Genomic DNA, 15,785 nt, shown 5'->3' with positions numbered 1-15,785 from the left:
TGAAATACTTACCAACTAAACTGTTCTCAAACTTCCTGTCCCCGAGAGCTGTAATGGTGTCTTCGATCCATTTCAATAGTTCACTTGTCAACGTCTCATATTCCTTTATCAATCGATCATTCTCCATGGCTATTCCGACCACTTTACCGATTCTTTTACCTTGTACTGTTTCTTGTTTCATTTTACTAAAGTAATGATAATACGTGACCACATATGTAATGATAGATTTCTCATCGGGTTGGTCCACATAACAATCTTCAGCGTCCAATAATTTGATCAAACCTAATTTATCTTCAGCGACATTAAATGCATTATTCAAATTTTGGATAGGTGTTGCTTTTGATAATTTTTCAAACTGAATGAGATCAGGTCTGTGCTTATGTATTAAAGCGTTAAAAGCTAAACCATCTCTCCACGATGTTGTGAAGTTGCGGACATTTACATTATGGTAACCAGCAGTCTTCATTTGACACCTGTATTAATAGAAGCATAAAATTTATGTTTATATTAAGCTTTAACGAAATAAAGATCCAGCACGAGTGTTGTGAGGATATGAAATGAAATCCATAAGTTTTTTTTAAGGGATTTAGCTTACCATAACAACAATGCATCCTTGGCAGACTTTGTTTCCTGATTATCTGTCTCTTCAATAGTGATGTCTTGTATCTGGAATCTTAGGATGATAGTCCATATCAATCCAAGAGACAATCTTGGATTGCCATCAACAATATCGTGTGATCCCATATTTTCTAAATGTACACGCTGTTCTTTTAAAAACTGTAACGCTTTATCTACATTTTCCAGGCAGTGAATTCTCATCTTTCCTTTGGTTGGCCTTGGCAGTCGTTCACCAGAAAGGACTTCCAAAAGTTTTATTAGATTTTTTCCGTCTCGTAGGTCTGTATATAAATCTGTGATGCGTGAGTTTACTCGTACCAAGTGTGAATTCACCCATTTTTGAAATGTTTTCTTCTGAACGCTTTCTCTTTCGTCTGAAAAAATTAAGACATAATTGATAAAAACTCAATTTAAAAATAGATATAGATATATAAAAATGCTTTTAGTGAGAGAGTTAAAGCTGTTATGGGCAGAATACTTTATGTAATTTAATAGTAACTAGTATAAAAGCATTTCAATAAAAAACAGAAAACTTGAGTACAAATAGTACCTATATTTTTCATACAAGTTTAATCAATCATTCATGTCATGAACAGTTTCAATAAATAGCGACTTTAGAAAGTAATTTACACATCGGCTGATAAATTGGTTCCAATTTTGAAAGTTAGAGTACAACTGTGATATCAAAATTTTTCATATACTAAATGGATTCTTTGAATTTTATTTCTGTCTTAATATGATATGGCTCTTCCATTCACTAAGCTACACTATTTAAATTTATCAACCAGTTTTTTCTGTTTTCTTCACCAGTTTAGACACCACAGTTAAAATGATCCATAAGAGTCATTTGATAAGAATTTTGCAAGCAGGTTGGTATCCAGTGTCCATCAGTAATGCAACAATTTTTGAAGAGCGTTTGGTGAAAAGGAATATGCATATTTTAATGATCTTCAATGGGATTTTTCATGGGCGACTCTTGAATGAATAGATATCTCTTCATTGGATTTTCTTGAAATGAGATAGCATTTCACTATATTTTTACGTTATATAATCTGAATTTCAATTTATGAAATCATGACTGTATGCGTCCCTTCGTAATAATAGTAATTTCGAAAATTCAGGATCTTTTGGATACAAAAATGATGAAAATAATTTAAACTGGTTATTTCTATGATGAACCATAGCAATTTTTAGCGATATTTTTGTAACCCGAAATAAAGCCGCGATTAGACGTTCAAGGCCTACTTCGATGTCAATAATTCCTGAATGGACTGTACATCTGTCTGAAGGTTTTGAAATATTGATTGCTTTTATTCCTCCAGAATATACATAATCTATATATTCTTGATTGTCCTTCGAAGAATTATCTCTGTAATCATTATCCTATAATGAATGAATCGAACCATTGATCTGTAGATTACTAATTACGATGATATTTTGTCAATTTGCTATTTCGAAAATATCGGCGAAGGTCACTGAGATAGTTTTTCGTCAAGACTGAATATGAGAATAGCCAAGATTAAAATATTTCACGCATCTTGAACTAGAGGTATCAAGTTCAAACCAACATCAACACTTCTTGTTTAACTATTTCTTATAACTGAATTTAATATAGAGATAAGACTTCTGAAAGAGTGGTTTTATCTAGAACAAAGAGGCTTAGAATATCTGGTGATTCTGGTGACATCAACTTTACTGTTACTTCTTTCAATTTCGTCGATCTTGGGGATGGGACAAAGAGTATTATTAGAAGTCAGAGATGAGCTCACACAATAATCAATCAGATATTATAACATAAAAACATTAATTTCATCTTGAAGAATTGCGTTTAATTGAATGCGCAAAAAACTGAATTGTGAAAATGTTGGAATAACCAAATTATTTTACATGTTTCTTGAATGAATCTAAAAAGAAATTGAAAGAATATAAATAAATAATCAACTATCTGAGATGTGTAGAGGGATATGTATTTATTTCATTAAAGATCATTCAAATAGTAGAATTAAAATAATTATAGAATTATTTTTGTCGTTAAGTACGCAGAACAGCCTTCTGTACTCATGTGGAATATTAGCGTCGTATGTTATTTTATATTTTCGTTCTTCATTTTGTCAATGCAATAACCATACTGAACAAAGAATCTGTATTAAATTTTATATTACCAACGGAATTTAACAGTGCCCAAGTCAACAAAACTCTTTGGATAACTGTACTTCCCCGATATGACTCCTATCGATTTTTTTCTTTAAAGCTGTATTCATGATTGTTTTGTTCGTTGACGTCAGGGTATTATTTCAGAAGAGTGCTTTTTTGAAGAATAAACTTTTGATTTTATACGAATAATACACATTTTGTGTTCTTATTTTCTTGATAGTATACATTTAGGAACAAGTTGTAACGTTTCATAATAGCTCAAGATAACGAAATGTTAAGTGATAAAAAAAACGTTATATCTTCTAGCAATCCGCAGATATTATAAAATTTATAGAGGATATTTCGGAACTCTGAAATTCAGGCAGGTCAAAAACTATGTCGTCATATTCTTTTGAAATAAACAACAAATTTCTCAAAGGAATAAAAATAATAGAACACTTTCGTGTAATTTTCAAATAACACTTTAAGATTCTGTAAGTAAGTGAAACAAACAGTAAAAGTCAATTGTATTCACCGAAAAATAAAATGTTGGTGGAAATTAGACAAAAGGTTTTATTTTTCACATTGAATGAATAATTTATATCGCAACGGAGAGATTCAACAACAAAACAAAAAACAACTGTTACATAGCACACATTCTGCATACCTCTCAACACGCTGACATAATCCTCGACATAAACGTATTTATTATTCTTGATATCCAAAGGCGGCGAAGTATCACAATTATTGTTCATAGCGTTCAACATAACAAACACAAATTCCACACTCAACACAGGAACACGTAAGAACTGGACTGGGTATTTTGGGGGGGAAAAATATCGGTTGAGGTTTCTAGATAAAGAACTCCGATAAAAAGATTGTTTTAGCGAACGCCACGCCGCCTTCTTAGATCACTAACATCGGTAGAAAAATTTTCGTGTGTTAAGAAGTCGAGCAGCGAGAATCTCCAACACACGTTTTCGATGTGCTGTCGTATTGGGCTCATCGTCATTTATCTTCCAGATGATAAAGAGTCGAATCCGCCATATCGGGTAGCTGAACACAAACAATAAATACGTTTTCGGTAGTCAATTATTTCTGGGCGTCAACTGTCGTGGATTATCTGCATGTTTGGCGTTTGCTACAGGCCGATCTTACAAAAATAGACATATGGAATCGTTCCGAGAAAAAAACAATGCAAATTTAACATTATTAATTGTTCATTTCTCCTATCTCATAAAATATCCCAAGTCATAAAAAATTTGAGAAAATTATCGACTTGGCATCAGAGGTTTTTAAGCGCTCGTCATTCATGCGTTGTTGAAGATCGCAGAACTGCATACAGGATTTTTGATGATACGATTCTCCTGAACTTCGACGTTCAGTAATTATGTAACATACCGGGTGATTTTTGTTGAATCAGTAAAAAATCTCGAAAACGGAAAAATGTTTCGAGTGAAAAGTTGATAATTTTAAGCGGGAAATCCACTTATGCCAGAACCTCTTCAGTTAATTCGCTCTTGTAGGATTACCAGGGCCGTCGCTAGGGGGTAGGCAGGGGAGGCGACCGCCTAGGGCGGCAAAATTCTGGGGCGGCATTTCAATCTTGATCAACAAAAATCATATGTGTAGAAATTCAAAGTAAGAAATGAGATTTAAATCGGTTAAAAACAACACGAAAATATACAGACAATTTAATCAACATTTTAAACTATCAAAGGTGCCGCATTACACACAACAACTCATAAATATCCAGATGTCGTGTAAACCCTCTCACAGCTGTTTACTGTTTACGAGATATTGATGCTAAAAAACACATGTACTAATCAGGCATGTCGGCCTTCTCTTTGCTACACTGCTCAATTTTATTGCTTTATTAGGGTAGCTGGTGGAAGGTATTTTTCTCTACAATTCTTCAACCAGAATGCCTATTCCCAGATGAATGCAAAATATACGAGAAACGTTTCCATTTCATCATTTCCATCTCATCCTTTCTAAGAAATACATATCTGAGAAGTTTATTTTATTTTATACCACGTTCCATATTATATAACAATATTTTTTTGATCGTACTGTATGTGCAAAGTGAGTGTTATATTCTGAATTTTTCGATTCGCCTTTGGATTTAAGGATTTCAAAGTAGATTACTGAAGGCAAGTTCTATAATTTTTTATTTTCATCATTTCCTTATTATTATCATTTTTCGGCACTGGGAAGTACTACGTTCGAAGCGTCGGATGATGAGATAGACTTAATAGAAAAAATCATATTCATTTATTTCAAAATAAGTATAATGTTCCTAAAGAAATATGATCCGTGTTTCTTTCAGGTACGTTTCCGGGGTGGTAGTAGTGCGCCCCCAAACTGTCCAGGCGCCCCCTGGAGAAAAATTGAGGCGCTTAGATTCAGTTACGATATTCTACTTTATGAACAAAAATTCACATGTTCAAAATGTAAGGTACCGAAAGAGAAAACAAAAAATTCAAGATAATATTTTTCTAAAACGTTCCCATACTTCCCTCGCCCGGAACTTTCAATTGCCCCTTGAAGAACTTTTTCTTAATTAAATACTGAATCAGGGCCCGCTCTGGAGGCTGGCTAATTGGCATTTTGCCGGGGCGGCAAATATTGGAGGGCGGCATTTTCAATTTTTTTCAGAAATCCGAATTCCAAGAAGAAAGTGTTGAATACTTTTTTTTAATTTCAAAGAATTTCACACATGATTTTTTATCAAATTAATTAGTTTTGGGGGTGGGCGCATTCAAATTTGAAATAATGGTTCATCCGTATCATCCGATTGTTACACACTATCATCTTAAAGATAAAAAACAAAATGTTCAAGCGTTTTATAAAGTCGGAACTCAGCAGAAGAACCTGAGACCGCAGAGCCTGTTCTAGAGGGGCGGCAGATATTTCGGTAGAAGACCCCGATAACCCAAAATAATTATTTGCATTCTGCAGAGTTGACTGTTAGGGCGGCAAATTGGGTATTTGCCTAGGGCGGCAATTTGGCTAGCGACGGCCCTGAGGATTACGGCGATAAACTTAGGAATTTCAAATGGGAAACCCAATTTTTTATTGCAGATTCGTTTTCAACGGCAAAAAATACAAAAGTTTTGTACGAACAATCGTCAAAGATGATTTTGTATTTGAATTTGAATTTTCTGTCTGAAAGAACTCAAAATACCCGTTCCATTAATTATTCACATGAAATTCGGACGTTTTCTGTTGAACTGTTTGTTTTCAATTATTCGTTTTTGGTTGAAAATACTTCTCATTGATTAATAGGGAGGTATCAATTGAAAGAAGATCATTTGGGAATTTGGTTTTCATGATAATTTGAAAACAACCTATTCGATAGAGATAAAGATCGAGAAACAATGACGTTATAAATAATACACTGCGCAAAAAAATTAACGCACATTATGGAAATCTCAAATTTATTTTACAACTGAAGGTGTTCTCAATGATTATTATTTTTATCAGAATTATGCATGCATATGTTATCCACTTTCAACGTTTTTCTTCAATACAGATGTTTTTTTCCAGCAGTAATAAAAAAAGATGAGATTATCAGATTTTGAATGTATTGGCTCCATTCTGAAATCAGTTGTTCTCGATCAATTCTAGTGATCAATAGTTTTTCTTTCGTTTGATTTTCTACACTCGATCGCTATGCAACGCGAAACACGCAATTTGACCCAAGAGGAATGTGCCCAAGCGGTAGTTTTGCGAGAAGAAGTGTGGACATACACAAGAATTGCAGAAAGGTTTGGAGTTTCCCATACAAGTGTGTCCAGAATGTTGTAGCGATTCAGGGAGACAGGTATGAATTTCCGAAGACCAGGACAGGGTAGACCACGGGTAACAACTGCCATTCAAGAACGTTACTTGGGAGTTTCTTCGTGGAGACAACGGTTTGCAACCGCTCGCCTCCTTCAAAATCAGCTTGAGCAAACTCATGGAGTCAAAATTAGCACCCAGCTCAGACAATAAAAAATCGCCTCAGAGAATATGATTTAAGGCCTTGTGTCGCGGCAAGAGGCCCAGCTCTTACCCCAGCCCATCGAAGGGCGCGTTTGGATTTTGCGAGAGAGCATATCCATTGGGAAGAGGCTGATTGGGAAAGAGTGCACTGAGCATATCTTTCATGTGGACGTCTGTATACAAGGGAACGTCGATCACAATGGTAGAGGCAGAATCTAGACTCATCTGTGAAGAGAACTCTTTACCAATCAGCCTCTTTCCAATGGATATGCTCTCTCGCAAAATCCAAACGCGCCCTTCGATGGGCTGGGGTTAGAGCTGGGCCTCTTGCTGCGACACGAGGCCTTAAATCATATTCTCTGAGGCGATTTCCTATTGTCTGAGTGCTAATTTGCACCCAATGAGTTTGCTCAAGCTGATTTTGAAATGCAAATTTTTTTACATAATAACAAGACCCCATAGGAAAAATTCACGATCACAAATTCAACGAGGAATTTAAAAATTATTTTCAGCTTAAAATATTCCAGTGGCGTACCACTATTTTCTAAAAAAAAAAAAATAGAAAAACAGATCATTACCCATATGCGCGCCAATGATAAACATAAAAACCTTATTTGCATATCAATAAATGCGCGATAATTACCTCTCTAACTCCACCAAGTTTCATTTGAATAACTTGACCGGCTTCAGAGCAATAATTTTAATTATCGATTTTAAGCCTTTAAAATCCAGTGATCGGCAAATGAAGTAGAACCAATGCGAGGGATGTACTTTAACTTACCAGCTAAAGCCTTGATACGCGATCTCTCGAAGAGTCGTGAAGACGAATTGCCACCATCATATTCATAATCTTCTACAATCTCCTGCTGTAGCGTCGGATCCCACCGAACTATACTTATGTCGGTAGTCATTTTCTAATGGAGAAGGCTCTGAAAGCTAGAAGAAAAATTTTATGTTAGAATAGACATCTAATATCTATCTATTTATTAATCTCTATTATGAATATTATAAACTAACTAAAGAGCGGCTGAACCGATTGTTGAATGAACGTCCAAATGTCTGTAATCTTCGAATTTTGGGCCAAAAATGGACTCATACGATGTGGTTCGATTCGCTAATGCGAATTGACCATATTCACCGTCGCCATATTGTTGTGCGACAATACCAACTACCCAGTGTTCCTAACGGAGAAATATTGAGTTCACTAGAAAAATACCACTAATATCAAAAATACTATCAGCCATAGAGATTATTCTTTCACTGACTATTTCCAAAAATGGAGCGAAGCCTTCATTTATAAACTCGGCCACAGTTAATTTGTTCATAAAACCACCTTTCACTAATGTTTTATTTCCAAAAGGTGAAATTTTTGCGAAATATTGTCCCAAACAAGCCTATCTGGCGTAGCAGCCAGAAAAGGTACACATAAACTTCACTTATAAACTTTATATTGTGGAATTTTTCTAGTAAACTCAATATTTCTTCGTTGGGAACACTGGGTAGTTGGTATTGTCGCACAACAATATGGCAACGGTGAATATGGTCAATTCGTTCTCAAATTCAATTCTGCACCAAATTGGATTATTCTTTATTTGTTGTATTAGGCGGTTTGATGCACAGATGGCGGTGCTAGTAATAAATCCATATGATTTTTAGTTAGTACTAAAATGTCTAAAAACATGGTGAATGCACTCGTCAAATTTTGAATACAATGACATTCGACCAAATTGCAAATATTAGTTTTAGTTGGTGGCGGCGCCGCAATGTCATACTTGTCATTTCCGTTGATTTTGATTGGATACATTAATTAAAACCCAATACTAACCAATCAAAACCGATGTATAACCGAGTATGATCGTGCAAAGTCGTGAAACAAAACACGAAACGTTTACTGGAATGAATTCAAATATTTGAAATAGAGAGAGTTTATTGGTATTTCAATTACAAGAATTACTTCCATAGATCATAACTATAATGAAAGATATACATATATAGGTACATAATGGCACAAAACTCGTAAATAATAAATAACAAGAATCTTAACTTGTTGATAGCGCTACCTACAGTTGACATAACGAAGCTTAACTAATATTCTCAAAATTGGCAAAACAAAAGCTAATCAGTTCATACACCTGGTTTTTAGACATCTTAGTTAGTACCAACCTTCAAACGATACGTGTCAAAATTTGACAGCAGTCCGACTTTTAGTTTGTGAGATTTTTCGTTGTGAGTGTAGCTACTTTTGTTATTTGAAAAAAGATGGAAAAAAAGAATTTCGTATGCTGATAAAAAATTGCTTTTTGAAGGGAAAAAATACAGTTGAAGCAAACTCTTGGCTTGATGAAGAGTTTCCCAGGTCTGCACCAGGAAAATCAACCATCAAACTAAGTTTACACATGATGAAGTGAGCACCGAAGACGGCGAACGCACTGGACGCCCAAAAGAGGCTGTTACCGATGAAAAAATCGAAAAAGTTCACGAAATAATTTCGAATGACCGTGAAGTGAAGTTGATTGAAATTGCAGACATTGTGAAGATATCATCTAAACGTTTACATCATATCATTCACGAATATTTGTACATGAGAAAGCTGTGTGCCGCGCCAGCTCACAATCGATCAAATGTTACGTGTTAATGATTCTGAGCAGTGTTTGAAGCCTTTCAAGTGCAATAAACCTGAATTTTTGCATCGATATGTGACAATGGATGAAACATGGCTCCATCATTTCACTCTGGAGTCCAATCGACAGTCAGCTGAGTGGACTTCACACAAGGGACCGAATCCAAAGCGAGGAAAAACACAACAGTCAGTTGGCTAGGTTATGGCATCAGTATTCTGGGATGCGCAAGGTATAACATTCATTGATTACCTCCAAAAGGGTCAGACCATCAACAGCGATTATTATATAGCGTTATTGGATCGTTTCAAGGATGAAATCGTTGAAAAACGACCCCATTTGAAGAAAAAAAAGTGCAGTTTCACCAAGACAATTCGCCGTGTCACAAATCAATGAAAACAATGGCAAAATTGCATAAATTGGGCTTCGAATTGCTTCTGCATCCACCGCATTCGCCAGATCTGGACCACATCGCTGTTCTCAGACCTCAAAAGAATGGAAAGAAATTAAGCGCTAATGAAGAAGTAATCGCCGAAACTGAAGACTACAAAAATGGTATCGAAAAGTTGGAAGATCGCTGTAATAGCTGTATCGCACTCGAAGGCAACTATGTTGAATAATAAAATCGATTTTTGCCAAAAAAAAAGTGTTTTACTATGGTAGACCGGGGACTTTTCAATTGGCCTGTTAATTCAAGAAAAGTTTTTATCTACCTCTAACACTTGATTTCTCTAAATTGGTCCACGATTCGAAATAGTAAGTAACAATATCTTTATTTCATTAAAAAATATTACACTTTTGTTGATAAAAAAAAAGGTAAACTTTGGTAGCGGTAGGATCTCCTTATCCTCAATACCAAGGTCAATGACCTTGTTACATAGTATTACGTCAAAAAGGACACACAAAAATTTAATATGTATCCCTTCAAAATCAGCCCTTCAGAAAACTTACTCAGACATATTTTCTGATCGTAAAAATTCCTAGGAAAATTTCCTCGCAGTCAACAACAACACACATCCTACGAAAAACTCGAGCACATTGATTGGGCAAACTATTCCACCTTCACTGGAGGGATCAACGTTCCTCAAAAGGTAGGAACGGGCGAAATTTAGATAAATAGCAAAATCTGGGTTGGCGGATCGATGGGACGCATGGCGCCGCGACGCCTGACCTGGACACTGCTGCGGGGTTGCGCTGAACCATCTGCGACGTCTCGCGAAAAAAAAATTGTGGGGTTTTCCTTCGCCAAATGGTTTTTCCGATCAGCTGGAACACTGATTCGAGTCACTAGGAAAAATGCGCAATGGACTGGTTTTCATTTTTTTGCTGAGGATTAATTCTAAAAATTTAAGTAAAATGAAACAAAAATGTGGAAGAATCATTGAAATATCTCTAGAAATGAAAAAGTTATGGGACTTTGAATTTGCGCTTGGAAGTATAATTTCATAGTCTAGTGTGTGACGTCACGCCACTTACACGAGGCGACTGGTATTCGCAGAGTGCTTACGAATTCATTGGTGTACAATCACTTGTGCCGTTCGTGTCGTGTTTTGTTCGTTACACGATGGCTGATATAAAAAAAAATCCTACAAATATTGTATTGTGCCTATGTGTGCAAGCACGACAATTAAAAACCTCAATAAATTGTTTTTTCATGTACCAAATGACATGAATCGACGGAAGAAGTGGTGCAAATTAATGAGGCGTGACTTAATTGGACCTAAAACTACTTCATATGTGTGTGAAGATCATTTTGATGTAAGTACCTATCAGTTATAGCTGTCCATTTCTGATAATAAAAATACTAAGGTGTAAGTTGGTTGGAAATAAGTTATTGAGTAAAAATAACTTTGTCCTTTCACGAAGCCTTCTTCCATTATGGTGACATAAAAACAAAACTCGAGTTAAAATTACACTGTACAACTACAAACGGCACGAGAGCCTTGGCGCGGCTAAGTACGTAATGTATGGTGTAGCGATCACAGGCAAGTGGCGTGACGTCACAGACGAGTCGGAGACCAAAGACGTTCCGCGCTAAAATACGTAAATTTAAATAATCTATTTCTCAGTCATTTATTGATGGATAGGAGAGCAAAAGTTGCCAAACCTTGGATTTCAGCAGGTAGATACAGAAAATAATAAATATTCTGCTTATTATAAATTCGACAATTAGGAAAAATATCGGATTCCAAATATTCAAATTTGCATATTCAATTGAGAATCACTCAAATAAATATATTTCATTCAATATAATATACATTCATAACGATATAGTATAATTATTGTGGATTTGAAAATAAATCACAATTCGACAACATAATCTAACCATGTTGGGGACATGTAAAAATTGTGTATACTCCCTCTATCTATGTTTGTTACACTATGATTTCATCTATTTATTTCATATATTTACAGAATGTTTCAGCTTATTACCCTTCAGAACGTTTTTGCTCTTTTCGAAAAGAAAACCTGATAATCATGTCCCAACACAGTTATAAATATTTTGTAAAATCATGCCCAATCTTCCAGTCCCTTAATTAGCTTTAGGAAAATAACTCATAAGTTTTACCAGCCAAGGCATAAATCGAATAGCAATTTTAAACAGAACACGAAACTTGTGGGTTGTAATTACGTTAATGTACACTCAACATAAGTTCAGTTCCAAATAGGGTGCATAAAATTGGTCATCATTTTCTACATATCCATCATCACAAAAGCTTCAAAAATAAATCTACAATTTTTTTTCGATATCCTACTTGGATTTTCTATGGTTTTGATTACCTGGTGAACACGCACAAGTGTCATACCCTACGCACAAGTGTCATACTTTTGTGGGAGATTTATGTTTCTTCATTCATTAATTAAGGTAGAATAGTGTATTATTTTTCTGTATTTCGGAATGAATAGACATTATTATTATTATTATAACATGAAAGTGTTATGTGTGAAGTAAGTTATGGAAACATCGAATTTTAGTTTCTTTCTGTGTTTTCCGGAAGTCAGACTAATACACAGAGTTATAAATTGCGGTTTTTCCTCATTCAAAGTTCTCCATCGATAACTCTTAAAAGTATTCCTTTTAGATATAGGGTTCGCTTAAGTAATCCCCACTATTTTTGTACGTAAAATCGACTGAGATAATAAAAAATATAGGTTCTGATTTAAAAATCTTGAGTTTTGATGAATTTGAGTTGTGCAAATTCATGATCTTCCTATAAATACCCTGTACATTATAATACTACGTATTCGCAGAATCGAAATAGAAAAAAAAAATTCGAAAAAAGGTTTTTCTACCGAAATATTGGAAAAAATGTGAGACCTCATCGCCACCATTTTTTTCATAAGAATCCCATTAACTCATGAATCGTTGAGTTTTTACCCATGGTATGGCATATTATCAAAATTGTCATCAAAAATCTATATAATGATGCAATAATATACTGGGTGTGCCATTTAAAATAAGGAAGTAGTAGTCTTTTTCCGATATAACTGGAAGTTGTAGAGATCTGAAAATATTTTAGGGAGAAAAATCATTGTCCCTAACCCCAATGTACAAATTTTCAGCACGAAATTATGATTAGTTTTCCGTAAACGTCTAATAGGCCATCCCGGTGAATCACCCTGTATAAAATTGTGTAACGGTTACGCAAATTTCCCCTTTCTGGTGGCGATAAACCTAATGTCGCGTATTTCCGGAAGTTTTGGCGTTTGTTTTGTATTCAAACAATGTCCCTACAGTGTGAATAATTCAATCTCACGAGAGTTAATACAGTAGGACCACAATAATTCAGGAACTGTGTCAGTGAACTCAGCTTTTTATATCTATTCTCGTCTTTCAAGTGCAAGAAGTAAACTTCGATGTGGAATAAGCGCAGTGGTAATAAACTACAATGGGTAGATTCAGAGACCATCTGCTAGGCATTCAATCCAAAATATGTAACTAAACAAGAAGTCATTTCCGTTATAAAGGTTTCTGCCTTGAAGTATGAGGGATTTAACCGCAAAAATATTGAAAAAAAAAAACTCACGCTGGGTCAATAACTTCTACGCGTTCGTTCAGTAATAATTGGATAAATTTCACTAAAAATCTACTGAACTATAAAATACACTGCGCAAAAAAATTAACGCACATTCTGAAAATCTCAATTTTAATGAAAGTTAACTCTACATTGACTTTATAACTTATTTTTTATGTTCTCTCGGGAAGGTTTTGAACGAAACAAGACACATTAAATGGAAGAAAAATTCAGGATTTCACCGAATCTTATGTGAAAGAACAGAAATGAACAATTTTCGAAATACTGGAATGCTGATAAGTGATTTAATACTTGGTATTTCCACCCCTTGCGTTAATTACAGCTCGGCAACGACGGTTCATACTCAAAATGAGTGATCTTAAAATGTTCTGATCTAATCCTTCCCAGATTTCTCTGAGTTGGATTCCTAAGTCATTAAGAGTAGCTGGATGATTTTCTGAACTTCTCAGCCTTCTATTGAGGTTGTCCCAAATCTGCTCAATCGGATTGAGATCTGGACTTCTTGCTGGCCATTCCATTCGAGAGACTTCAACCTCTTCAAGGTACTCCTGAACGATGCGCGCACGATGGGGTCTAGCATTATCGTCCATAAAAATGAAATTTTCACCAATGTATGGGGCGAATGGCACTACATGCTCTTCAAGAATGTTCCTTATATTTATTAAGTTTGAAGTTATATACCTATCAGCATTCATTATCAACGAACACTAGGTCTGTGCGAGCAGTCAAAGATATTCCACCCCATACCATAATCGATCCTCCCCCGAAACCAGTAGTATTCTGGAAATTGCACTGAAAATATCTTTCAAGTGGACGTCTGTATACAAGGGAACGTCGATCACAATGGTAGAGGCAGAATCTAGACTCATCTGTGAAGAGAGCTCTTACCCAATCAGCCTCTTCACAATGGATATGCTCTCTCGCAAAATCCAAACGCGTAACGTTCTTGAATGGCAGTTGTTACCCGTGGTCTACCCTGTCCTGGTCTTCGGACATTCATATATGTCTCCCTGAATTGGTGCAACATTCTGGACACACTTGTATGGTAAACTTCAAACCTTTCTGCAATTTTTGTGTATGTCCACCCTTCTTCTCGCAAAACTACCGCTTGGGCACATTCCTCTTGGGTCAAATTGCGTGTTTCGCGTTGCATAGCGATCGAGTGTAGAAAATCAAACGAAAGAAAAACTATTGATCACTAGAATTGATCGAGAACAACTGATTTCAGAATGGAGCCATTACATTCAAAATCTGATAATCTAATCTTTTTTTATTCCTGCTGGGAAAAAACATCTGTATTGAAGAAAAACGTTGAAAGTGGATAATATATGCATGTATAATTCTGATAAAAATAATTATCATTGAGAACACCTTCAGTTGTAGAATAAATTTGAGATTTTCAAAATGTGCGTTATTTTTTTTGCGCAGTGTATTTAAAAAAAAGAACATGGTTCTCTATGTTCGTTTCAGTTGTGATGTTTTTCACTTCATTTATATGTAAAATGTCAAACTGACATATGATTTTAAGCTTCAATGTATATCTATGTTCAACTCAGAGTAATAAACATGGACCCGCAAACGATTTGTTTTTGAGATACAAGTTGTTAGATTTACATTTACCATTTTCTAATTGTTCAAGAGTTTCAGTGAAAAGGTTAGTAACGGGTGTTTTTTTTTTTTCGAGGTATATAACTTTAAGTTGGCATCACTGTTCAAGATGGCGACCGATTTAACAGCTGTCAAGTGATTTATTCTCAGTTTGGTTTGGCAATTCATCATGAAGAGACTCACGCCTGAACAACGCTTGCAAATAGTGCAATTTTATTTCGAAAATAATGGTTCTGTGCGTAATACGTATCGCCCACTACGTCCATTAGCAATAAAGTGTGTTTGGTGACCGCCTAATTTCACGTTTTGGACCTGTGAATTGGCCTCTAAGATCTTGTGATTTAACACCGCTAGACTACTTTCTGTGGGGCTATGTAAAGTCATTGGTCTATGCGGATAAGCCACAAACCCTTGACCATTTGGAAGACAACATTCGCCGTGTTATTGCCGATATACGGCCACAAATGTTGAAAAAAGTCATCGAATATTGGATGTCCAGATTGGACTACATCCGAGCCAGCCGTGGCGGTCATATGCCAGAAATCATATTTAAAATGTAATGCCACAAGATTATCTTGCGGATAAATAAAATTCATGTCAATCGAATAATCCATCGTTGTTTTATTGCAATTTAAAGTTCTATAGCTCCAAAAAAATACCCTTTACAAACGGATGAAAATGTTTTATCTCGTCTAGTCTACTTTAAATAATCTCCACAATTTGTAGCCAAGTAAAATTACTGAAACCATGTCATGGCAACTTGGTCTAATAGAATAAGCGATTT

The 15,785-nt window shown here is 35.4% G+C and overlaps 1 protein-coding gene across 10 annotated transcripts in view; it reads right to left on the bottom strand.

The window, feature by feature from the left end:
- Positions 1–15,785, bottom strand: part of LOC123684469 (spectrin beta chain) — a 38,459-nt gene that overhangs the window by 16,751 nt on the left and 5,923 nt on the right. For 7 of the 10 annotated variants that reach the window (XM_045623747.1, XM_045623741.1, XM_045623746.1 and 4 more), the window contains exons 2-4: positions 7,520–7,674; positions 596–992; positions 13–473 (exon numbers count right to left, since the gene is read on the bottom strand). In XM_045623747.1, coding sequence (XP_045479703.1) covers positions 13–473; positions 596–992; positions 7,520–7,649 — 988 coding nt within the window. In that variant the 5' untranslated portion in view covers positions 7,650–7,674. Of the gene's footprint in view, positions 1–12; positions 474–595; positions 993–3,418; positions 3,858–7,519; positions 7,675–10,307; positions 10,330–15,785 lie in introns of those variants that run through there. The other 3 variants (XM_045623743.1, XM_045623751.1, XM_045623744.1) reach the window with 3 other exon arrangements.

The sequence above is a fragment of the Harmonia axyridis genome, chromosome 7 (genome assembly GCF_914767665.1).
Source record: "Harmonia axyridis chromosome 7, icHarAxyr1.1, whole genome shotgun sequence".
NCBI lineage: Eukaryota > Metazoa > Arthropoda > Insecta > Coleoptera > Coccinellidae > Harmonia > Harmonia axyridis.
Note: the sequence above shows the minus strand (reverse complement) of the source record. Positions and strands in the feature narration are given on the sequence as shown.